The sequence below is a fragment of the Dioscorea cayenensis genome, chromosome 9 (genome assembly GCF_009730915.1).
Source record: "Dioscorea cayenensis subsp. rotundata cultivar TDr96_F1 chromosome 9, TDr96_F1_v2_PseudoChromosome.rev07_lg8_w22 25.fasta, whole genome shotgun sequence".
Classification (NCBI taxonomy): Eukaryota; Viridiplantae; Streptophyta; class Magnoliopsida; order Dioscoreales; family Dioscoreaceae; genus Dioscorea; species Dioscorea cayenensis.
In genome coordinates, this window is record NC_052479.1 from 37,411 (window position 1) to 61,473 (window position 24,063).

At 37.8% G+C, this 24,063-nt stretch overlaps 3 protein-coding genes across 5 annotated transcripts; 2 read left to right on the forward strand and 1 right to left on the reverse strand.

The window, feature by feature from the left end:
• Positions 1 to 7,728: 7,728 nt before the first annotated feature.
• On the reverse strand, positions 7,729 to 8,592 carry LOC120269046. Its single transcript, XM_039276334.1, has one exon. The coding sequence runs from the start codon at positions 8,590 to 8,592 to the stop codon at positions 7,729 to 7,731; it is 864 nt and encodes a 287-aa protein (XP_039132268.1).
• Positions 8,593 to 13,856: 5,264 nt separating this feature from the next.
• On the forward strand, positions 13,857 to 15,569 carry LOC120268764 (E3 ubiquitin-protein ligase AIRP2-like). 3 transcript variants are annotated; one of them, XM_039276042.1, is made up of 5 exons: positions 13,857 to 14,143; positions 14,287 to 14,437; positions 14,606 to 14,672; positions 14,853 to 15,087; positions 15,239 to 15,569. In XM_039276042.1, the coding sequence occupies exons 1-5, from the start codon at positions 14,076 to 14,078 to the stop codon at positions 15,447 to 15,449; spliced, it is 732 nt and encodes a 243-aa protein (XP_039131976.1). In that variant the 5' UTR covers positions 13,857 to 14,075; the 3' UTR covers positions 15,450 to 15,569. The 3 variants fall into 3 exon arrangements, with proteins under 3 accessions (XP_039131976.1, XP_039131977.1, XP_039131975.1); XM_039276043.1 differs by having other exon boundaries at positions 14,886 to 15,087; XM_039276041.1 differs by having other exon boundaries at positions 14,606 to 15,087.
• A 3,398-nt stretch (positions 15,570 to 18,967) lies between these two features.
• LOC120269387 (cytochrome P450 90A1) lies at positions 18,968 to 22,052 on the forward strand. Its single transcript, XM_039276725.1, has 7 exons — positions 18,968 to 19,851; positions 20,032 to 20,313; positions 20,762 to 20,851; positions 20,979 to 21,057; positions 21,152 to 21,258; positions 21,366 to 21,505; positions 21,745 to 22,052. Exons 1-7 carry the CDS (start codon positions 19,066 to 19,068, stop codon positions 21,842 to 21,844), a joined length of 1,584 nt encoding a protein of 527 aa, XP_039132659.1. The 5' UTR covers positions 18,968 to 19,065; the 3' UTR covers positions 21,845 to 22,052.
• Positions 22,053 to 24,063: the final 2,011 nt, after the last annotated feature.

The window sequence follows — 24,063 nt, forward strand, 5'->3', positions numbered from 1 at the left end:
CAATAATAGACTCTATTGGGCCCACTCACTCCAATCTGTTAAAATCCAACCTCGCACAAATCCAACCTGCCTTCAATCGCATTTAAACCAAATCTCAATTTAGATCGAAACACGCCTAAACCAATCGAACCAATCTCAATTCCATCGAACCAAGTTCTCAATTGCACTCGAACCAAGCTTTAATTCCACTGAACCAAACTCAATCAAACTGAACCAGCTTGAACCAACTCAATTCTTATTCAAAAATCCATTGAACCAACTTGGTTCAGTCCAAAACCCTTAACCCAAAAATCAACTGAACCAAACCTCAACTCCATCTCAACTCGATTTGATCAAGCCCAACTCAACCAAATCAACTCAACTCAACCAACCAAATCAATTCAACTTGGTTTGATCAAATCAAATCAATTGGACTAACTCAACCCATTTCAATCCAACAATCATCATTAACACCTTAATCATCATAATCATCAATTTAATTAACTAAACCAAATTTTAATCTCGGTGCTACAGTAACGCTACAGTAAAACCGAAAATCTCATCCTCCATTTTAAACAAAATTCAACTCAAATACAAGATTTTTTTCCAAACAACTTCAAAGATTCATCATCAATCAACAATAAACCATGCTTACCATTCAAAACCAAGCTTTAAACTCATAAAAACAAGCTAAGATTTAGCATGGTTGCTCAAGTTCATTTCAACCAAATATCATGCATTATTTCAACCAAATAAAAACTCTTACCAAGCAAAGCAAACACTCCCTACGAACTTTCTCCCAAGATTCTCCAAGCCTCCAAACTCCTTCAAGTCCTCCCATTTTTCCTTTTCATTTTCATTTTTTTCATTTTTTTAATCTCTCCCTAGTCATCGTAGCTGTATGAATGAGAAGGAGATGAAGAAGCACCATCAACTCTAGATTTTTTTCTCCAACTTATGATTCAGCTGAAATTCAATTTCAGTCCCTAGAAATATAATTTCTTACAAAAGAGTCCCCTGAAAAACTCACAAATAGTCCCTGAATTATGAAATAGTATTCTCAAAAAGGTCCTTTAAAATTATCCAATGGTCCCTGAAGTATAACACAATATTTCAAAAAAAGGTCCCTACCGCCTTACCTTTCAGTCCTTGGTTTCCGAAATATTTTATATCAATCCTTTTTTTCTATTACTCTTTAACCCAAAATCTTTTAAAAAAACTTTTACACTTAAGTCCCTTGTTCTCGTCCACTTGGGGTTTCTCAACAAGATTACTCAGAGAAAAATTCTTACCGCAACCTGTAGTAATACCCCTCAATATATTTTCCAACAGATATCTAAAGGTTCAGGGTATTACAATCCTTCTCTTAAGAAAAATTTCGTCCTCGAAATTTCCTTAGCATGTATAAACTCGATATCATCGAATTTCATTACTTGTTCCAAGACCTGCTCTCTTGTTCCAACTGCTCAACAAGAATAACAATACCGTATTAGGATGTCCAAGTATCTCACGATGATCAAAGTGAAGTTGATTCCTCTTATACGGTGTTATACACTGTGATACAAAGACTCTTTCCGTCAGGTTTCTCCGCTTCCTCACTTCCAAAACTCATACAATAAAAATAATCTTGTATTTTTCCACAATCCGTAAGAAAAAGCAACTTCTTATTCACAAGTAGGAATACATCATACTCGAAATACACGGTAGAATTCAAACATCTCAAGCACACAAACGATAATACAAAACAGATTATTCTACTATTCACAAGTCCTCATACGCTCATCGAACCCTCATCCTTGTCTCACGTTTGCTCGCGGTTCAACCTTTCCCTTGCCCATCGCTCAACCGCCGCACCATAGTTAAGGACCGCACGGGCATCATCATACGCCGCAAACTCCCTCGAAACCCATACCTCCTTCTCACTCGCATACGACTCGCCTAGGTGAAAAACGCTCCACGTAAATATTTTTTTCACTCAAGCAACTATAGAGCTAAAAATCTCGGTATTCATGGTTACCACATAACGAGCTCAGGGACATAAACATCACCATCGCTTGTTCTGGTCACTAGTGCAATAATAGAACGAGAAGATGCTCGAGGCAACAAGAGTAGAGCCAGAGGGTACTTGAGCAAAGAATATTGGTTTCCATCTCTTCTTCCCTCTTCGCTCCTCCTCTCTCCTTCTCTCGCTCCTCCACTTCTCTCCTGCTCTTCTTCCTCTCCTCAAGCTCTTCCAGAAATATCTCTACTCTTTCTCTATTATACCTGAGGAGGTCCTCGCCCCCACTGCCCTCAAACGCCTTGGTTCCATTACTCAAAAAAATCCTTAAGACACTCAAAAATTCCAATCGATGAAAAACTGCAAGTCCCGATCTTCCCTCTATTTAAACACAACTAAACTACACTTAGAGGAGTCAGCCATAATTCATCCAAAGTCCGACAAATCAAACTCGAATCAACGTCACATCATAACACACCTTTTAAGAATCAATGTAAAGGTGATAAAGAAGACCCGGTTACTCACGTGCTAATCTCCATATTCTTAAGCCATGTGACGTCCAAAGTATCTTTCAAATCAAACTCGCAAATCACTCGTGTGCCACCAACAAAGAGAATGCCAAATACCCTTCTTTGGCAACTTTAAGTTTACTTATTTTGGATAAAACCAATTCCAATAATTATCTCAACCAGTGATCATGATCACAAGCATCGCTCACTCGCCTCAAATATCAAAAACCTACTATCGCCTCTCATTCCAAATACGCAACTTAGGTTTTTAAACCAGATCGAGACTCTTAATACTCTATCGGGGCCCTTAACTTTCTCGCTCTAATCCCTACTAAACCTCTAAGTCTAGACACGACTTCTAAAGTTAGTCTCGTATCACAAACCCGCGACCTCTACCAACCGTGGATATCTCAACCCTACACCTCGATACCAAAAAGATGTCACACCCACCCCTTCTACCGAGGTAGAATGTAGCACCCATCGCTTAAAAAAATTCCTTTTAACCTGAAACCCCGACACCTCTCGTAAAACCAAATCGACTTACAAATTACAATTTACAACTTTACACCAATCGTAGGATTCAAATACGTAAATACAACAAATATAATAACTCAAATTTAGGGTACAACCGCTACAAGATCACGATACCAACAAATATAAAGAAAAAGTATGGGACCCATCGCAGTCTTTGGACTTAACCCCCGACTAGCTCTAAACTCTGAACAGTGCAATCTAGGGTCTTGCTCCCCGCAGCTACAAAGACATTCAAACTGGCTCAGAGTGGCTTAATAATTTCAAATACTCAAATACAAAGATATATAAAGTATATAAATACCAACTTTTTTTCAAATAATTTTCCAACTTTTCCAAAAATACCGTAATTCTAGCAAAATACATTTTTAAAGAACTTTTGAAACATAAATTCATCACAAATCAATATCAAATCAATTTTCTAGGAAAATCCAAATTGTCAGGAGAGACTCGCCTCCCTAAGAGCGGCTACAATGGGCTTCGCCCTCATCACAAACCCAAAAATAACAAGTAATATAAAAACCATTCTCAATTCCACTACTGAAAAACTCTCCCCACTTAGCCGTCCCGCGACTAGAGTCGGGAGCCGCCAAGGTCTTCATAACCTCGACGCTGGCCCACCGGTCCCCTGCAGGGGCGACTCCCGGATCCCGATGATCATCCAATCGTGGCTCTACGCCTCCCACCGATCCGGACAAATCAACACTCGTGTCCACCACGCCACCTCTAAAGGTCGGCCCGCTGGGGACCCACTATCGCAGAGTCGGGCCTCAGCCCGTCACCATCCAAAACCAACATGTAAATGTAGCAATAATACAATCAGATAAATCACATCACATGGTCCTTATCCGAGACAAGCATTCACATCACGTAAAAATAAACATCATTTCCACAAAGCCCAATGTCAAAAGTATAACAACGATAAAAACCAAGAAAATCCAGATCCACGATACCATTCCTATTCCGTGAATGAAAACCAATTCCACAAATATCGTTGGTAGAAACATTTTTAAAACGCTCACATGATTTCACAAATCATTCCAAATCAAAGCATATATAACCATCAAAAAAATAAATACATGAATTGAATAATTAAATCACATATACATGTATTTTTCACTATTCACAAATACGTATAATTATACGTAAACCGATGTATCAATACGATTGTCGTGAACATCAACTGCAAGTAAATATACATATATTTTAACCTTATACGCAAATTAAACATGATAAAATGAATACTTAAATAATTATTTCCAAAAATACTAGTTATTAAACAATTATTTCAAAAATAATAATAATTAATCAATTAAATAATAGCCACTACCAACTCACTCCCGTGTCCTTGGGTTCCTCACTAGACTCGAACTCCTTCCCAAGACCGAACAACACCCTAACAAGAATAATAATATAAAAAAATAAATAACACATTTAAACCCAAAAATAAAAATACTATAAACAATAATAGACTCTATCGCCCACTCACTCCAATCTGCTAAAAATCCAACCTCGCACAAATCCAACCTGCCTTCAATCGCATTTAAACCAAACTCAATTTAGATCTAAACACGCCTAAACCAATCTGAACCAATCTCAATTCCATCGAACCAAGCTCAATTGCACTGAACCAAGCTTAATTCCACTGAACCAAACTCAATCAAACTGAACCAGCTTGAACCAACTCAATTCTTTATTCAAAAATCCATTGAACCAACTTGGTTCAGTCCAAAAACCCTTAACCCAAAAATCAACTGAACCAAACCCAACCCATCTCAACTCGATTTCGATCATGCTCCAACTCAACCAAATCAACTCAACTCAACCAACCAAATCAATTCAACTTGGTTTGATCAAATCAAATCAATTGACTAACTCAACCCATTTCAATCCAACAATCATCATTAACACCTTAATCATCATAATCATCAATTTAATTAACTAAACCAAATTTTTAATCTCGTGCCACAAAGAACGCCTACAAAGAAACCGAAAAATCTCATCCTCCATTTTTAAACAAAAATTCAACTCAAATACAAGATTTTTTTCCAAACAACTTCAAGATTCATCATCAATCAACAATAAACCATGCTTTTACCATTCAAAACCAAGTCTAAACTCATAAAAACAAGTCTAAGATTTAAGTATGGTTGCTCAAGTTCATTTCAACCAAATATCATGCATTATTTCAACCAAATAAAACTCTTACCAAGTAAAGTAAAACACTCCTGCGAACTTTCTCCCAAGATTCTCCAAGCCTCCAAACTCCTTCAAGCCTCCCATTTTTCCTTTTTCATTTTTCATTTTTTTCATTTTTTTAATCTCTCCCGAGTTATCAGAAGCGGTATGAATGAGAAGGAGATGAAGAAGACCATCAACTCTAGATTTTTTTCTCCAACTTATGATTCAGCTGAAATTCAATTTCAGTCCCTAGAAATATAATTTCTTACAAAAGAGTCCCTGAAAAAAACTCACAAATAGTCCCTGAATTATGAAATAGTATTCTCAAAAAGGTCCTTTAAAATTATCCAATGGTCCCTGAAGTATAACACAATATTTCAAAAAGGTTCCCTACCGCCTTACCTTTCAGTCCTTGGTTTCCGTAAATATTTTTATATCAATCCTTTTTCTATTACTCTTTAACCCAAAAATCTTTTTAAAAACTTTTTACACTTAAGTCCCTTGTTCGGTCCCACTTGGGGTTTCTCAACAAGATTACTTCGTAGAAAATTCTTATCAGAATCGTAGTAATACCCTGAATATATTTTCCAACAGATATCTAAAGGTTCAGGGTATTACAATCCTTATCCAGGACAAGCATTCACATCACGAAAATAAACATCATTTCCACAAAGCCAATGTCAAAAGTATAACAATGCATAAAACCAAGAAAAATCCAGATCCACGATACCATTCCTATTCCAGAATGAAAACCAATTCCACAAATATTGTTGGTAAAACATTTTAAAATGCTCACATGATTTCACAAATCATTCCAAATCAAAAGCATATATAACCATCAAAAAAATAAATACATGAATTGAATAATTAAATCACATATACATGTATTTTCACTATTCACAAATACGTATAATTATACGAACTTGATGTATCAATACGATTGTCGTGAACATCAACTAAGAAATAAATATACGTGATACCCTCAACATTATACGCCAATTAAACATGATAAAAAGAAATACTTAAACAATTATTTTTCAAAATACTAGCCCATTAAATAATTATTTCAAAATAATAATAATTAATCAATTATTTAAAAATAATAGCCACTACCAACTCACACTCAGTGTCCTTGGGTTCCTCGCTAGACCCTGAACTCCTTCCCCAAGACCGAACAACACCTAACAAGTTAATAATAATATAAAAATAAATAACACATTTAAACCCAAAAATAAAAATACTATAAACAATAATAGACTCTATTGGGTCCACTCACTCCAATCTGTTAAAATCCCGACCTCGACAGTCCAACCTGCCTTCAATTGCATTTAAAACCACCAATTTAGACTTTAAAACACGCCTAAAACCAATCTGAACCAATCTCAATTCCATCGAACCAAGCTCAATCTGCACCGAACCAAGCTTTAATTGCACTGAACCAAACTCAATCAAACTGAACCAGCTTGAACCAACTCAATTTTTATTCAAAATCCATTGAACCAACTTGGTTCAGCCCAAAACCCTTAACCCAAATCAACTGAACCAAACCCAAACCATCTCAACTTGATTTGATCAAGCCCAACTCAACCAAATTAATTCAACTCAACCCAATCAATTCAATCCAACTTGGTTTGATCCAACCAATTCAATTGGACTAACTCAACCCATTTCAATCCAACAATCATCATTAACACCTTAATCATCATCATCAATTTAATTAATCAAACCAAACCCTAATCTCGGTGCTACAGTAATTGCTACAATAATTTCAGCAATCTCATCCCCATTTCAAGCAATTTCCATCACAAATACAAGGTTTTCAACACAAAAATAATTTCACAACAACACCCTCATCAACTCCATCATGATTTCCTCAAAACAAATTCATTATTTCCTCCAAAATCACCCAAAATACATACATGCATACATACATGAAAATACAACACCAAGAAATCTTTACCAAGCAAACAAACACTCCCGTGAACTTTTCTCCCAGATTCTCCAAGCTCCAAACTCCTTCAAGTCCTCCCATTTTCCTTTTTCAATTTCATTTTTTTATTTTTATTTTTTTCTCACTGGGTCATCAGAAGCAAAAATGGTGGAGAAGAAGATTTAACAACACTCAAGCTCTAGATTTTTTTCTCTAACTTAAACTTTCAAATGAAATTCACTTTTAGTCACTCAAAACATAATTTCTTACAAAAACAGCCTCCGAAAAACTCATCAATGGTCCCTCGAATTATGAAATAGTATTCTCAAAAGGTCCTTGAAACTATCCAACGGTCCCTCAAGTATAACACAATATTTCAAAAAGGTCCCCATCGCCTTACCTTTCAGTCCTTGGTTTTCAAAAACATTTCATATCAATCCTTTTTCTATTACTCTTTAACCAAAAATCTTTTATAAACTTTCACACTTAGGTCCTTGTTCTTTCCACTTGGGGTTTCTCCACAAGGTTACTCTGTAGAAAAATTCTTACTGCAACTGTAGTAATACCCTGAATATATTTTTCAACAGGTATCCAAAGGTTCAGGGTATTACACTCTCTAACAGCAGTATGACATCCAAAATAATCAGCCAGTAATTATCGAACCGAAAAACTTTCTTTTTAAAGGGGAAACGAGGAGTAAGTGTAAGAATAAGAGGAGCGTGATCAGAATAAAGCCTCGAGAGATGCTTGATATGATAGGTACTTAGGAGGCCAGCGCCGCAAGGATTGAGCAAGCAGCGGTCTAACCGGGCCCATTTCCTCGAAGCTCCCCTCTGATTATTATACCAAGTGAACCTGGAACCATTAAAATTAACATCTAGAAGGTTATTAAGATTAATGAAATCAGAAAAAATCCGAGCTTTGCGACGGTAGTAGATATGGGAGCCACCCTGAAACTCATTCAAAGAGACAACAGTGTTAAAGTCACCAATGAGTATCCAAGGAATGCTGAAAGAAGCAATACCAGAGAGTTCAAGCCAAACAATGGATTGATCTTGAATACGAGATGGATTATAGATAGTCGATAGAATCCAGGTCTCCAGCTTGGCATTAGTGACAACCAAATACAGAACATACCTGGACTTGACAAGAGGAGTGACTTTTCCCAAGTGCTTTTGCCAAGAGACGATAATCCCTCCTGAGTAGCCATCGGCTTCGATGGCAGCCCACGCCCAATTGCGACCCAACTTGGAGCAGAAAATGTCTAATCGACGATGATCGGCCCGAGTTTCTACCAAGCAGAAGATGAGAGGATTATGATGCTTCATTAAGTACTTGACACGAGTTGATGTATCCCTCCCTGAGATTCCTCTGCAGTTCCAACACACAAACTTAACTTTGTTCTCAATCATATCAAACATGTAAAGGAGAAGAGGACTGAAAAGAAATAGAGCAGCAGACATAGTAAAGATAATGAAGAGAAAACTCCCTTGGGAGATGAACAGAACCCTAGATAGCCTCTGAACCGCAATATAACCTCCCTCTCTTATGCGAAGAAGAGGAGGGATGCGGGTCGCGTCAGACAAGAGACTCCTTGCGAAGTCCGGTCTGGTATTGGTCTAAAGTCATCAAGTCATTCGGTTCCTCCGGGTCACCGTAATCAGACATCACACTGTCTCCATCGTCGTCCTCTGACTCCTCGTCGTCGGATTCTCCCATCAAGTGATCAGAGTTTCCAGACGGAGGAGACGGATTCAGAGCTTCAAAGACCTGTGCGACAATCAGAGAATGAGAAGAGATACTGGGATCAACACTAGGCCTATTATCCTGTCCATCAGTTATACAAAGGATAGGATTAAGGGTCTTATTTTGATAAAGAGGCAAAGACTATTTCTTGGGACTCAGAGAATCATGGGAACTAGGGCCAGGGTCGGGTGTAGTTTTGAGAACGTTGTGCATAGGAACAAGAGAAGTCACATCAGCCGAAGTCTCCACACCAATAGAAGGGGAAGGGGTCAGATCCGTGTCAGCACCGGCCGAGTACGCAGAAGAAGAAGCAGGTCCTCGAGAACGTCTCCCAAAATGACCACCCCTGTCACGAAAGGAGGAAGCGCCACGTGGAGGATGACCATCATCTGTCAGAGTCAGAGTATTGGGAGAGACGTTGGGAGGCATAGTGGGGCTCGCATGCGCCGCACGTGATGGTGGTCTCCCAACACCACCACCGGCAGCACCACCGCGACCACCACCACTCCCCTTCCGACGAGAAACAATCATCCATAGACCAAAGTTAGACTCATCATGGTCGGCACCGGCAGTCTCTGAGGTGGGAAGTGAGCAGTCAGACCTTGCCTCCAAGCCTTCCTTCTGGGGATCCATTGCTGCCCTTACCTCCGACCCTCTCAGTTCACTAAGAACTTGAAAAGGGGGCTGCAAGGAGCGGCTCTGGCCCACAGAAGGCCGACGGCTGCAATGGTTCGAACCATGCCTAACCATTCCGCAAAGGTAGCAAAAAGTGGGAAGTTTTTCATACAGGACAACTACAAACACCCTATGAACATCGTCGCCAATCCAAAATCCTTGTTTGAGGAGTTTAGATAGGTCGATTTCCACACAAATGCGAGCGAATTTTGACCTGGAAAGAGATGAAGTAAAATCATCAATCTTGAGCATACGTCCAAGGGAGGTTGAGATGGACTCGAGAGACTCTCCATCCCAAAATTCAACCGGGAGATTATGTAACTGAACCCAAACTACAGCAGTGGAGAGTTTGGCGAAAGCCGGTTCAAAAAAGGGTTTCCAGGGAGCGAGTTGGAGCGTGGCTCCATTGACTGACCATGGGCCTTCGATCATGAGTTTTTGAGACAAATCAAAAGAGTCACATCTAAAAAGAAGGTAGCCATTTGGAAGATCCGAGATGAAAATTTCACCCAGATCACTCCAGCGAGTCTGAAGCACAGTTTTGATCTGCTCGAAGGGAGGAGGTTTTCCAAAAAATTTGCCGATTAACGAATGTTGAAATCAAAGCCTATCCCTTGCCATTGCATCTCCATAAAAGCGAATGAACTCAGAAGTGGAAGCCTTCAGCTTGCGTAGCACTGGACCGTCAACAAGGGGAGAAGAGTTAGCTGGGCGATTCGTGACAGCAGCTGCGATGTCCGCCCAAGAGGGAGGGGACTGCGGGGGAAGCCCCCCGCTTGCCATGGCAAAGGGGAAGGAAGGAGGGAGACAAGCAGGCAGATGGAGGAACAGAGGAGAGAAGAGGCTCAGATGGAGGAGCAAAGATGAATATTTAGATTAATTTATTATGTTAATCAATATATATATGTTATAATAATTTAAATTTTTAATTTAAATTATTATAATTAATTATTTAAAGTAAAAAATTTAAATTATTATAATTAATTATTTAAAGTAATAATTTTTATTAACATATAATTAATTAATAAAAATAAAAAAATCACTTATAAAAAATAATTTAAATATGATTATTTTTAATAATTATTTATTTAAATTGTTATAATTAAATCTATTAATTAATTATATTAATTTTAAATATTAATTAAATATAAATAGATGGGTAATATAGACATTTCCATGCTAAGGAGAGCCAAACCTCTCATTTTTTCAAGTAGTGCCACTCATCCACTTGTATTAATCCCATTAGCATGAAAAAACACTATTTATGCCTTTCTTGATTACCAAACATGGGTTAAGAATTCATGGGTGCAAATGATTCCCACTCCCAAAGAGACAATCCATGATCCAAATGGGTCCTGAATTAAGAAATATACTAAGCTTGATATGTTTGAAGTGCATGAGAATGAAGAAAGGAACGGTATCCAATCACATGGCACTGTTTAAGTTTTGATGTAACCCATATTTGCAGGTTTTCTTAAATTTATCTGGCATATTTTTTGTCTATTTTTTTTATTCTGATTTAATACAAGTGGTATCTTTGGTGCTGTGAAATTTGAAGTTGCATAAGTAACTTCTGATTTATTGTTTGTTGGTGGCAATTTGTTTTAAACTTTTGGTATCATGTGTTCTTTAGACACAAGTTGGTCATGGAGTCAGTAAAATACATAGGAATCTTATTACTTTGTACTTCTATATGTTAAGGCTTTGTTCTCTGTTTGATTCTGAATAATAAGTCTTTTGATTGTATCTTCTGATATTTTAATTTTAGCTTCTCTATACAGTTTTACTTGATTCTTACTTAAATGTAGGTGTTTTCATACTGTTTTGGTACGACAACAGTATTAAACACATTGCTAAATACTTTTTCCCTCTTCAAATGCAGCCCTGGTTTTGATTTAGAAGAAAAATCCTGGTTTTGGTATTCTCTCCACTGAACTGGTGTCTATTCCCAGCCATCAAGCAAAAATGTATTAGTAATAACTTTTGAACTTAGATGCTAATTTTTTGGTATTCTCTCTACTGAACTAGTTTTTTTATATAGATAATGTGATACAACTACATAAATATAAGTATTGAAATGGTTTTTTCTTCTCATATAAAAATTGAAATCATCTGGTCAAATATGTCCTTAACTATGAATAGTATAGACGATAAGGGCTCAAAGGGTGAAATGGCATTAACAGAAATAGATTTCAAGACCTTGCTGATCTTAACTTTCTCCTTCATCCTTCTTTTGTTCTCAGTGTCTCTCCAGTAACCATGTTTCATTTGGTGAGATCCCTGGGACGTATACAACCCTATGGCCAATGCCAAAAGGCTCATCGTATTGGAGACTTTGAGGCGATGAACCCGCCGGAGAATGAGTGGTCTTCGACCTCCAATCCGAGTCCGTGGATTGTAGGGACAAAGGAGCGGTCACTCCTATAAAGAGACAAGGCGGATGTGGTATTAAAATTTCTTTTAATTTTTCTAGTACATCCTTAACTGATTTTATTTTATGTGTATAGGTTCCTATTGGGCCTTTGCTGTGTTAACTGATGTGGAGGGAGCCCTTAAGATCAGCACGGGCCGCTTGGTTTCTCTGTCTGCACAACAACTTATAGATTGTGACAAGATGAGCCGTGGATGTTGTGGGGGCAATATGATTAATGCATTCAAGTATATTATAAGGAATGATGGCATGACATCAGAAGATAACTATCCCTATATAGGAACTCAGTGTTGCTTCCAGGAAAGGAAAGCAAGGACACACGTAGCATATATCAGTGATTATTAGCATGTGTTTGCAAACGAGGAGGCTTTGCTTAAAGCTGTCAAATATTAAAATAAAGGGGCATTCTAGGGATAAATCATATTAGAGGGACTAAAGGGGCAAACTGACTATATTAGAGGGACTAAATGGGGTATTCTACCATAAAAAAAATCATGGGTAAAAAATTGGGGGAAAAGGACTGCATGAAGATGGCGAGGGAGAGGGATATTGGATTACACTACAGTATTTCCAGTATCGCGAGGTGTGCATCATTCCCTATTGTTTAAAGGTAGTAAATACATTCTTTTTTATTTTATATATGTTGGATATTATAAAATGGTAAGAAATATCTCAAGTCTTTTTTGTATTTGTTTGACCTACAGAACTACCAACTGCAAGGAGGAATTCACTCCAACGTTTCGGTCAGACCTGCTTGTAGGGATATAGGGGACTTAGTGGTGAAGTCGATTGTGTGGAACATATGGCTGGCTAGAAATGATTGCATGTTTAATGCTACTGTTGTGTCTGCACTTACTCTAATCCTAAAGATTGATCGAAGTTTATTATCTTGGATTTCTACAGTTGCTGAGGGTCCTAAAGCAAAATTGGAGGTGCATACTTCCGCTATTAGGTGGAGCTTGGAGTTCCTTGGTACTTCGATGGAGGGCTCAGGGGAAGTGCCGATACCGGAGGGTGGACGTGATTCGCACACTGGCTAGTGGGTAGCGGTTGGGGGGAGTGTTGGAGGCAGTTTTGTTGCCTCGTTTTGCTGTGTTTTGTTGTGTTTCCCTTGTTGTTCCACTTCTTGTGGTTCTTGGTTTTGTTGTTGCTTCCCCTTGCCCTATTTAACGGTTGTGTCTTGGGGGCTATCTGTATCTTTTATTTTTATCTTATTCAAATTGGTTTAAAAAGGTGCTTGAGTGAAGAAAGGTAGAAAGGTTCGTTCTAGGTTAATCAACCCTATATTTGAGTAATATCAGTGAGATAAGTTTGATCTGGTAAAGATCTGGCTGTATATGCTCAAACGGAGCATTTAACGGGCCTGGTCGCCTTCACTAATGAGTCCACAAGCAGTAGGCGGACTATTCCAATGGTCCATTGAGGCCTCATAACGAATTCCAGTATTATAAGAAACAGATTATATTGAAAGTAATGATAAAGATGGCATGTCATGGCATATATCTTTTGATTGCGTTCAGGCCATGGAAACCTTGAAAATGTTTCTGCCTTCTGGCCTCTTCCACCACAGCACAGCTGGACTCTGTTCCGAAACAAGCCATCAGAGTCACCACTTCCGTATATCCCACTAATACTACTATGCAAAATATTTGAAATTTTTAGCTCACCTGACTTGACCCGCCTCATTTAACTTATTGATTATTTTAAAAAAAAATTGGATAACCACTTCAATTAAAACGAGAAAGAACTTATTAATTAATTGATCAGTAAATTATATGGGTGGGATTGGCATTTTATTTATTATTATTATTTTAAATATATATATATATATATATGATATTTTATATTATTTTATTCTTGTATAGCCATGCAATATCCAATAATATCCAAGAAGAAAGTACAATGCGAAGAAGAGAAGTGCAATCAGAGTGGTAGGGATGGATACGGATACTTCAATCGGACTCCTCTCTCTCTCTCTCTCTTCACTTTTTCAGTAATTCGCAAGGAACCCGCGCTTAATTAAAGAAAGGGAAGCCCGAAGAGCAGAGAGATTCAGATTCCAGGAAAAGGAGGGATTTTTATCAGCTTGTCGTGATGCGCAAGAGCAAGTTCAAGACCTCCCTGAAATCTCTGGAGGCCGACATCCGGAGAGCCAACACCCTGTAATCCAATTTGTTCTTTATATATAATTGCTTTTTAAAACTCAAACCTAGCTAGCACATCATCATATGCAGGGAAGAAGAAGAAGAAATTTCAAGGATTTTTGGTAACGAATTGAATTAGGGGATCGGTTTTTGATTTGCAGGGCTTCGGGTTACCCGAGAGAAGAGGATGGTGCATATATTCAAATGAGATTGTCATATAATCTGGTTGCAGGTTTATTCCCTTCCTTTGTGCAAAAGACGGATACTCAACTGACCGGTGCACTTGGTCTGATTAGAGTGCTTATTTACAAGGTCAAACAATCCATCCAATTTTATTATTCCTATTCCTATTCCTATTTCTATTTCTATTTCTATTCCTATTCCTATTCCTATTCCGTTCAGCAGCTAGCTAGCTAGCTAGCTAGAGTGTACAAGCAATGATAGTGTTAATGCTGCGCTGCTGGCCAATTATTGTTGCAGGTGTTTGTTGATGGCAAAACTACAGTGTACGTTCACGAGAGGAAAGCCAGTATCAAGCAATTTTATGGTATGTATGTATGTTTTAGCTACTATTCCATGTCAATGCCAATATCTACACAGTTGTGTAAATATTTGTCGGTTTATTTGGTTCATTATATATATATATATATATATATCTTAAAATTCGCTGTCCAAGTGGGCATTCCTAATCTTAGTTATTACCTCGGTTCCTGCCAAATGGCTAAAGGCATTATCTTCCCCTCTCTAATGCAACTCCAAGGAGGTCTCACTACTTCGGAACAAAGAAAACAGAGGGAAATGTATTTAAAGAAATATAGGAAAGTTGATGAAACAGAGGAAAATAAACTTTCTGAAGTTGATATGAAGCGTGAGAAAGAGTGTGGGATTTGCATGGAGCCAAAAGCTAAGATTGCCTTGCCCACATGCATGCACACAATGTGTATGAAATGCTACCAAGACTGGTATGCTCTTTGCTTTCCTGTGTTTTAAATCATTTTTATGCCATTGCTGGTTCTTTTAATTTTCAAATAAAACGTTCTTATTTTGCAGCCAATTATCATAGAAACATTTTATTATTAAATTTCCTTGACTTTGATTGTTTACATGCTTCAGGCAGTCCCGATCTCGATCTTGCCCATTCTGTCGGATTGACTTACAGATAGTGAGGCCATCTGATCTGTGGATATACATTGACAAGCATGATGCTGTTGACATGGCAATGATCACCAAACAGAACACAAACAGATTGTTTGTGTTTACAGACAAGTTGCCTCTCATTGTTCCTGATCCTATTCTGTTATCACACAATTCTCATGCCAGATGATCATTTTCATAGGGGTTTTTTTTTTTTTTTAATTATATGATTGATTACTTCTTGTGAAGGCTTGATAATGGATGTGTCAAACTATTCAAGCAAGTCAGCTATTTTACGGTGGGCCTCAAATCACTGAATTTGTAATTCTGATACATCAGTTTGCCATTTGATGGTCCTGTGCGCTTGTCATTCTTGAATATCAATGACAACTGCAATTGATTTTTTCAAGAATTGTTTGCAGATTAGTATTCTTGCTCATATGTGTTCACGGAAGTATTGCTTTTTTAATACCTTGACATTGTTCAACATCAAAATATTTGCTATGTTTCATGGTTAATGAACTTCTTTATGTGCTATTCACAAATATTGGTTAGCAGGAAATCCTATCATTTACTGATATCCAATTTTCATTTTTTGATCAGACACATGATTTATTTCGTCATTGATTGAATGGCACATGGAAGTCAACTCGTTCTTTTATTCTGCAGATAATATTGCTTCCGTTGGGATGGGTTATAGTTTGTGTCTATTGGAAAGGTTTATTTAATTCTTTGCTTCTAAACTGATGCTAAGAGGGGAAGCTATTACTTCTACCCTTTATCACCAACCCTTCATCCTCCTGCCATAAATCCTTTCAGAAACTTCAATTATGAGACCATTGGTATTTATTAATCTGTTTTTTGCTTGCATAAATTTATGCCTTACATAAAGGTTTAGTCCTAGCTCGTGTTTGTACTTCTAAATTTTAGTTGTTCCTATCCCTTCTTGGGTTAGTGATTCTGAACTTATTAATGTATGTGCTCAATACAATTCTGAATATGTTTTGCAAAGAAGGATTGCAAATAGGGTGGGAATGTAATATTTATAGGCGTGACTAAGTAGTGTTGGAGGATATTTTGGGTTACTGAAACTCTAGTGAAAAAATAACTGAGGTTTACAATGGCGAAAAAAAATCTTGGGACCACAGCATGGCAGTTAAGGAGGATGCAGGAGTTAACCGCAAAGATATATAAGTAGAGCATACTAACATATGTGATGAGGAGCATGCTATTTGTTCAACAGAAATCATTTAAATGCTGTAGCATGACAATATCGCTACTTCATTAGTTGGTATCATCCTCTCTGCTTCGGTAGTTTTACTGAATTTGAATAATTGACTATGTCTTTGTCAGGATTTATGAGGTGTTGTGGTTGTTGTATGGATGCTTTTGATTTATTTCTGTGTATTTGTGTGGATGAGGGAGGATTTTGAAGTAAAGTAACATGGTTAGGAATGAAGATGGTGATTTTGATTAGAGATTAGAAAAAGTTCACTCGGTAGAGACTCGTCCGACAAAAGATTAGATGGAATCAAAAGGAAAAAAAAACATAAACAGAGAAGACAAGTGAATAGAGAGTTGTGTGTGCATTGCACTGATATAGTTTGGGGAGGTTTGAATCTTTGAGTTAGATCTTGTGCACATTGTGGCATATCTTGCTAGGATCTTCCCATACTATCTTATTTGGGAATTTGGTGTTTGGCTCCAATATGTCAGTGCATGTGACTTCCCTTAAAGACACAGAAAAGAGTGTGCTCTGCTGTATCCTTCACCGACATATTTTTATTTGTGCACAAGTTGTTAGATGTTATGTGATGTGTAGAGGAAAGTTGAAGGGGCCGCATCCCGCATTTGCAAAGGGGAGAGATGAGATCAAGGAGGATATTCATATTGGTATTGCCATGATCCATATGGTGTCAATAGAGGTAGATAGTGAGATGAGCTTGTCCTGGGGTCCTCTTTCCATGAAGATTTGATTGTAGCTAGGGACCGTTTTTGATGTTATTACAATGAAAGTCCATCTCGAGCCCCACACACAACAGCAGCAGCAGCGGCTGGACCATCTCTCATCCATAGCTAGCCACAGTCCATGGAAACACGAGTGCAGCTCAAGAGTTGTCATGAAAGCTGCCCTTCATACCAAGATTTGGTGGGCGATTCTCCTCTGATTTAGCTTTATCTCTCTACCAGCAACACTGCAGCAGCAAGTGTCTAATTATATTATATTTCAGTCAGAAGCTATTCATTCATCTATTGACCATTCACTCATGTACTGCACTTGTGGTGTTATTTTTTATTTTACTTTTTTTTGTTTTTAATGAATCTGCCGTTTGTTTGTTGGTCAAGGGAACTCGATCTTGTTGTACCAGTTATATATATATATATAGTCGGCAGAAGAAGCGTAGAAGCACAATCTAGCTAGCCTACTTTCCAGGGATGAGAGATTAGTGAATTACATTAATGACAAGTGGCCACGTTTGTCTGTCCTTGGTAAAAAAAAAAAAATGTGTCGTTGAATCTGAATAGGTGAGGAGGTTGATCCGGGATGAGGGGGTGAGCACTGGATTGGTTAAACTTGATATGAATGATGCATGTCAAGATGCTGTGCTCTTTGTTTAGGAAAACCGAAAACCATCATTATTAAAACACCAAAGCAAAGGAGCAAAAGGTGGCTGAGAATCTCTGATCACATCCTATTCCACTATTGCTTTTGTGATAAAACTTAAAGTTGTTCTAATGATTGATGAGTTGTTAGGATGTTTTATGAGAGATATCATGTGGGAAAGATGATCCCTTCTCATCTATCATCAGATCTCACCATCTTCTTATAAATTATAATAAAATTAAAATTCTCCTTATATATAATTCAATGTTTTTACATGCAGCCCCCCTGCTTTTCTTCTTGTATGGGGTTCTTCTTCTTCTTTGCATGGGAGAGTGTGCGACGAAATCAATTATGCGTGTGCGTGCATGCGCTTAATCCCGATCCATTTGGACGGACAATGAATCACAATTTATGTATGTGCCGTAACAAGAGACGAGGGATTCGATCGGGACCATCTATCCAGTATCCACTGGGTGATCCACTCAAACTCAAACCCAATTAATTTTTATTTTTAAAAATTCAACCCCTGGATGGAAGGGGAATGAATTATAAATTAAAATATAAACTACACTACTGTAGCCTGTAGGGATGGCTCAATTATTTAAAAATAAAAAATACATTTATAAAATAATTGTACATTGATGATAGTATCCTATATATCATAAACATAATTTAATAAATTTTTCAATATAAAAATCTATAATATATTAGCAAGTCTTTTTAGTAATAAATGATAGATTGGCCAAAAATTTATGATTCGATTACGATGGATTCACTAATTTATTTTTACTAGTTAGTACCCTAAATTTTAATATTCAAACAAGTGTAAGTGTGAGCATGTAAAAAAGTAAAAAGTAAAAACTTGCGAGTATGACCCACTGAACATAGATGGAGAGGAGAGGGGCCCATGAAGACCACCAGCATGGAGCATTCGACCGCATAAGGAAAGGGTATCCACACTCCACAGAGAGACATTCATTCTTTCTCACCTCTGCCTTTAATTTGCTCTTCTAAATCGAAACGCCTTTCCAAGATCAAGATATATATATATATATATATATATATATATATATATACATATACATAGAGATTAATAAATCTAAAACTTCCATATATCTCACTCTCTCATATCAATACATATCATAGGGTGAGGGTGAGGGTGAGGGTGGGGGTGGAGCTCATATTGCCTGGAACCACCGCCATGGCACTCTCCTCTTCTTTTGCTTTCCTTTTCCTATTCTTCACTCATGATCAACATTCTTCCTCTCCCACTGCTCCAGTTGGTTCAATACTGCTTCTTCTCATCCTCCTCTCCATCATCATCATCATACTTTCGTCTTTGATCGCTGTGGCACGCAAGGACAAAGGCCAAGCACTTCCTCCTGGCTTCTTGTGCCTCCCCCTCGTCGGAGAAACGCTCAAGCTGGTGGCCGCTTACAAAACAGAGGATCCAGAACCCTTTATCGACGAGAGAGTCAGCCGCCATGGCAGAGTCTTCACCACCCACGTCTTCGGCGAGCGCACCATCTTCTCCGCCGACCCGGAGTTCAACCGCCAGGTTCTCACTGGGGAAGGCCGCTCCTTCGAGTGCAGCTATCCATCCTCCATCTCCACCCTCCTCGGCCGCCATTCTCTCCTCCTCATGAAGGGACCTCTCCACAAGCGCATGCACTCCCTCATCCTCTGTCGCTTCTCATCCCCCTCCGCACTCCGTGAATCTCTTCTACCGGACATCGACCGCCTGATCCGTCTCACGCTTGATTCCTGGGTTCCTGACGGACAAGAAGCAATCACTGTCCGGCTTCTGGAGCAGGCCAAGAAGATCACCTTCGACCTTACTGTTAAACAGCTTTTGAGCTTCGACCCTGGTGTTTGGACGGAAAGTCTCCGGCGAGAATATCTCCTCGTGATCGAGGGCTTCTTCTCTATTCCTCTGGCTCTTCCTTGTTTCCTCTCCTCTTCCACCACTTATGGCAGGGCTCTCCGGGTAATTAGTAGTAGTAGTAGTAGTAGATGATAATGATGATGAGAGTTAATTAATTGGCTCTCTCTATCTGATCTTCATAAATAAATAAATATATATATATATATATATATATATATATATATATATATATATATATATGTCGATGCTTTTTTCCTTGATCCAATGATGAAATGAATGCAGGCGCGAAACAAGGTAGCAGAGGCACTGAGGGAGGTGCTGAGAAAGAGAAGAGATGAGAAACAGATGAGAGACAGATCAGATGATGAAAGTGATCAGCAGAGACAAAAGAAGAGGGACATGGTGGAGGAGCTCCTTGAAGCCGAAGCTGGTGGCCTCTCCGAAGATGAGATGGTCGACTTCATACTTGCTCTCCTCGTTGCCGGTTACGAGACCACTTCCACCATCATGACTCTTGCTGTCAAGTTCCTCACTGAGAACCCTCCTGCTCTCGCCCTCCTCCTGGTAATTAATACATCTAACTTTATTATTATTATTATTAATCTAAAAGCTCAAAACCCCTCTTTCTTTTGATTCCCTTATCTATTTAAATAATTAATCATAATTAAAATCTGCTTTTATGTTTGACCTGGTCTGTAGTGCCACCATATAACCTTTTCGGTGCAACTCTTTCTCCTCTTTTCTTTTTTCTTGCTTTTCTTTTTTGTTTATACCTTTTTCTTTTGGTGCTGTCTTGGTGATGTTGCCGTGGGATTAGATCCCATCATCCCAACTGGTTTTTATATAATTTAGTGATGGGATAAGAAAAAGAGGAGGGGGGAGTGGGGCTCATTCCCTGTGACCCGCTTTTATTAATATCACTCCCATGTCCCATCTAAAATAATACTAGTTTGTGCAAGGTTTAGACACTAGGTTTTTATACATGTGCTTTCTTGTACTCAATCTCTCACAGGAGGAGCATGATAGCATCAGGGCCAAGAAGCTGCACGAGTCAGAGACACTGGACTGGACCGACTATAAGTCAATGCCTTTCACTCAATGCGTAATGATCATGCATGCAATTTTTAAAACTTAATTCTGTGGGATTTTTTTTTTTAAAAAAAAAAATATATATATATATATATATATAGTAATATTTTTCTCCATCTTTCTGTGTGTGCTTGTTCCAGGTGATCAATGAGACACTTCGTGTGGCTAATATCATTAGCGGAGTATTCAGGCGAGCTGTCACTGATGTCCATTTCAAAGGTCCGTGTGTGTGTGTGTGTCTTTATTTACTTATCTGAACCAGTCAGTGTTACTAACAATACTGAATTGGAATTGACACTTTGTGACTTGGCAGGGTACACAATCCCAAAAGGGTGCATGGTGTTCTCATCATTCAGGGCCGTCCATCTTGATCAAAATCACTACGAGGATGCAAGGACCTTCAACCCGTGGAGATGGCAGGTTGTTTAATCTCTTTAACTCTTAATATGTTAAATTACCATATGACATTTCTTCTTCTAAGTCAAAAGGTTAATTATGCATGCACATGTACATCTCACTGATCTCAGGATAAGGATGTGCCCCTGCAAACGAGTGCTGGTGCTGGTATCTTCACTCCCTTTGGCGGTGGCCCACGACTCTGTCCTGGCTATGAACTTGCCCGTGTTGAGATCTCCGTCTTTCTTCATCACCTACTCACTCGTTTCAGGTATAATCTATGTATCAATTCTTGTTTTATTTTATTTTTTTTTTTATTTGTTCTGTTGCCTTTCTTTCTTGTTGTCCATTGAATATTGATTACAAACTTACTGCATAATTAGAAATTAGGCATCTTATAAGGGTGGATACTTTCTCTGTTTGTTGTGGCCTGTGTATGTTCTATGGTGCCACCCATTCTTGTTGATCCATCTAAATTAACCAATGGCTTAATTGGAAACATCACTGTAGGTGGGAAGCGGCGGAGAAAGACAGGCTGGTTTTCTTCCCAACTACGAGGACTCTCAAAGGTTATCCAATCAACGTACGGCATCGGAGACCTGTCATCTAGCCTATGTTTCTTCTCTCTGTTTATATATATATATATATATATTTTCCCTCATGAGGGAAATAATTTGTTCCTTTTCATATTAAAATAATAACTTAAAGAAAGAAAGAGGGGGGAGGATGATGAGGCGAAGAATGGTTGTATTATTGATAAGATTTTTGTGTACCAACAAAATCTACTAGTTGGATGGTCACGACCCGCAACTAAAATATACGCAGACTCGTGTCCCTTTGTGCCGTATTTACTCTTCTCATTGCCTTTTTGGTAAGGTCCCTGCCAATGATACAAGTAAAGACTAATTAACAAGGTTGTCTTTTTGCACTCAAAGCCTAACCAATGAATCTTCAGCATTTATATCATATAACGTGGCGGGGCATATATTTCCACATCAATAGACATATATATATATATATATATATATCAACATTAATTTATGTTTCACTTACTTCCTACTTTCATAACCTTACTTCCTACTTTACTCTAGCCCCAAAAGAACAGTAAATGACAATGACATTACCGAAGAAGGTAAGTTTATCATTCATTTAATATTTCTCGAATTTTATAGGAATAGGATAAAATAGCAACTTAAGCGAGTGGGAGCCACAGCAAGCAGAGCACGCAAGCACGCAAGCACTAAGCAGTGATCTGATGCGCCCAGTGATCAATTCCATCCATGCATCTCTCGAGGTCGATGTGAAAAGAGCACTCCTTTTTTGGTAATCGGGCTCTGAGTTCTGATTTCTCTGGCACCACGCACGCGTGTGACCCTGAATGGCTCCTGCCCACCTTCACGTGTGCCACCAAAAGAAACTGTATTTTAAGTACACGAGAAACAAGAATGAGGCCACCCGTGCGTGCCCAATATGGAGCCATTAAACATATCACAAAATAATAGTAATAATAATAATATTAATATTAATAGAATATTAAATTATAGTTCTTTTTTTTTTTAAATGTCACTTGTCTAGTCCCATCACATTCACACAATGCATTCCTGGAAGGCTGCAAATCCATTAGCTTCCACACGTGTGTTCACACATCTTCTATACTTCAATCTGACTAATGTTAATTAGGGGTGATGCAAGATGGGTCCATCACTGAGCGGCCCAATCCTTAAACCCAACGTCCAATAGGCTCCTCGGCTTCCGTTTGCTACATGGCACCAAGCCCAAGTAATCAATAATACACTTTATTATATAATAGTTCCGTGGGAATATAAAAGATAATTATGTCGACGCAGGAGTAGTCTTGACCCTCTGTTTTTGGTTTGAGAAGGTCTTTACTATCAGACATTAGTCTTCGCTGACCCGGTCTTTTTCTTATCTAGCTCCCGTTGTTTTTTTCTATTTTTTTTATTTTTTTTCCTCTTCATTTCTGATGAAAGATTGTTGCTTTCTATTTGTATGTCTTTTAGTTTATTCTGTATTTTTTAATAAATAAATTAGTGCCATTTTTATAAAATAAAAAATAAAAAATAATATATGTCGACCAATTAAAACACGTCAATTGGACTAAGACCTGCCACCCATCACCTCTTTTTATCACACCAAACACTCCAAAACCCATATGGTATCACCCACGTTTTATATGACTACATCAAAGCAACCATACCACACATTGGTCAGGTTAGAAGAGATTACTTAATCAATTGAAGATTTATAGTTTCTCTGCTATGACAGCGTACGAATTATACATATTCGGTTTTTTTTATTTCTTTTAAAAAAATATTTCACTCCAAGAAATATCTTTTCTTTGGTTTTTTTGAAAAAAAACTGTTCTACAAATCTTCATATAATATTTCTTTAAAATAACTTATGTCTTTTTAAGTAACGATATTTAGGCCGAATTGATAATCCGAATATAATAAAACAAAAAATTAATTGAATTATTATTTATTTTTTTTTAAAAAAGTGAATAAACCACTGCAATTAAAACAAAAACAACTTACAAATCCCAACCACAAGAAGTGGAACAAAATAGTTACAAACCAACGAAAATTGAATTATTTTTTGTTGAAACATATAAAATTTTTAATTTTTTTTATATAAAAATACAATATTATTATTAAATTCTAATAAAATTACAATAAACGGTTCAAATTTGAAGCAAAACAATTCAATCAGCGTCTTATCTCATTATCAATTGTGCTGTGTCATAACATGCAGCGTTTGAAATTGATATTAAAAAATAAAATTAAAAAAAATATTTATTATTATTATTTT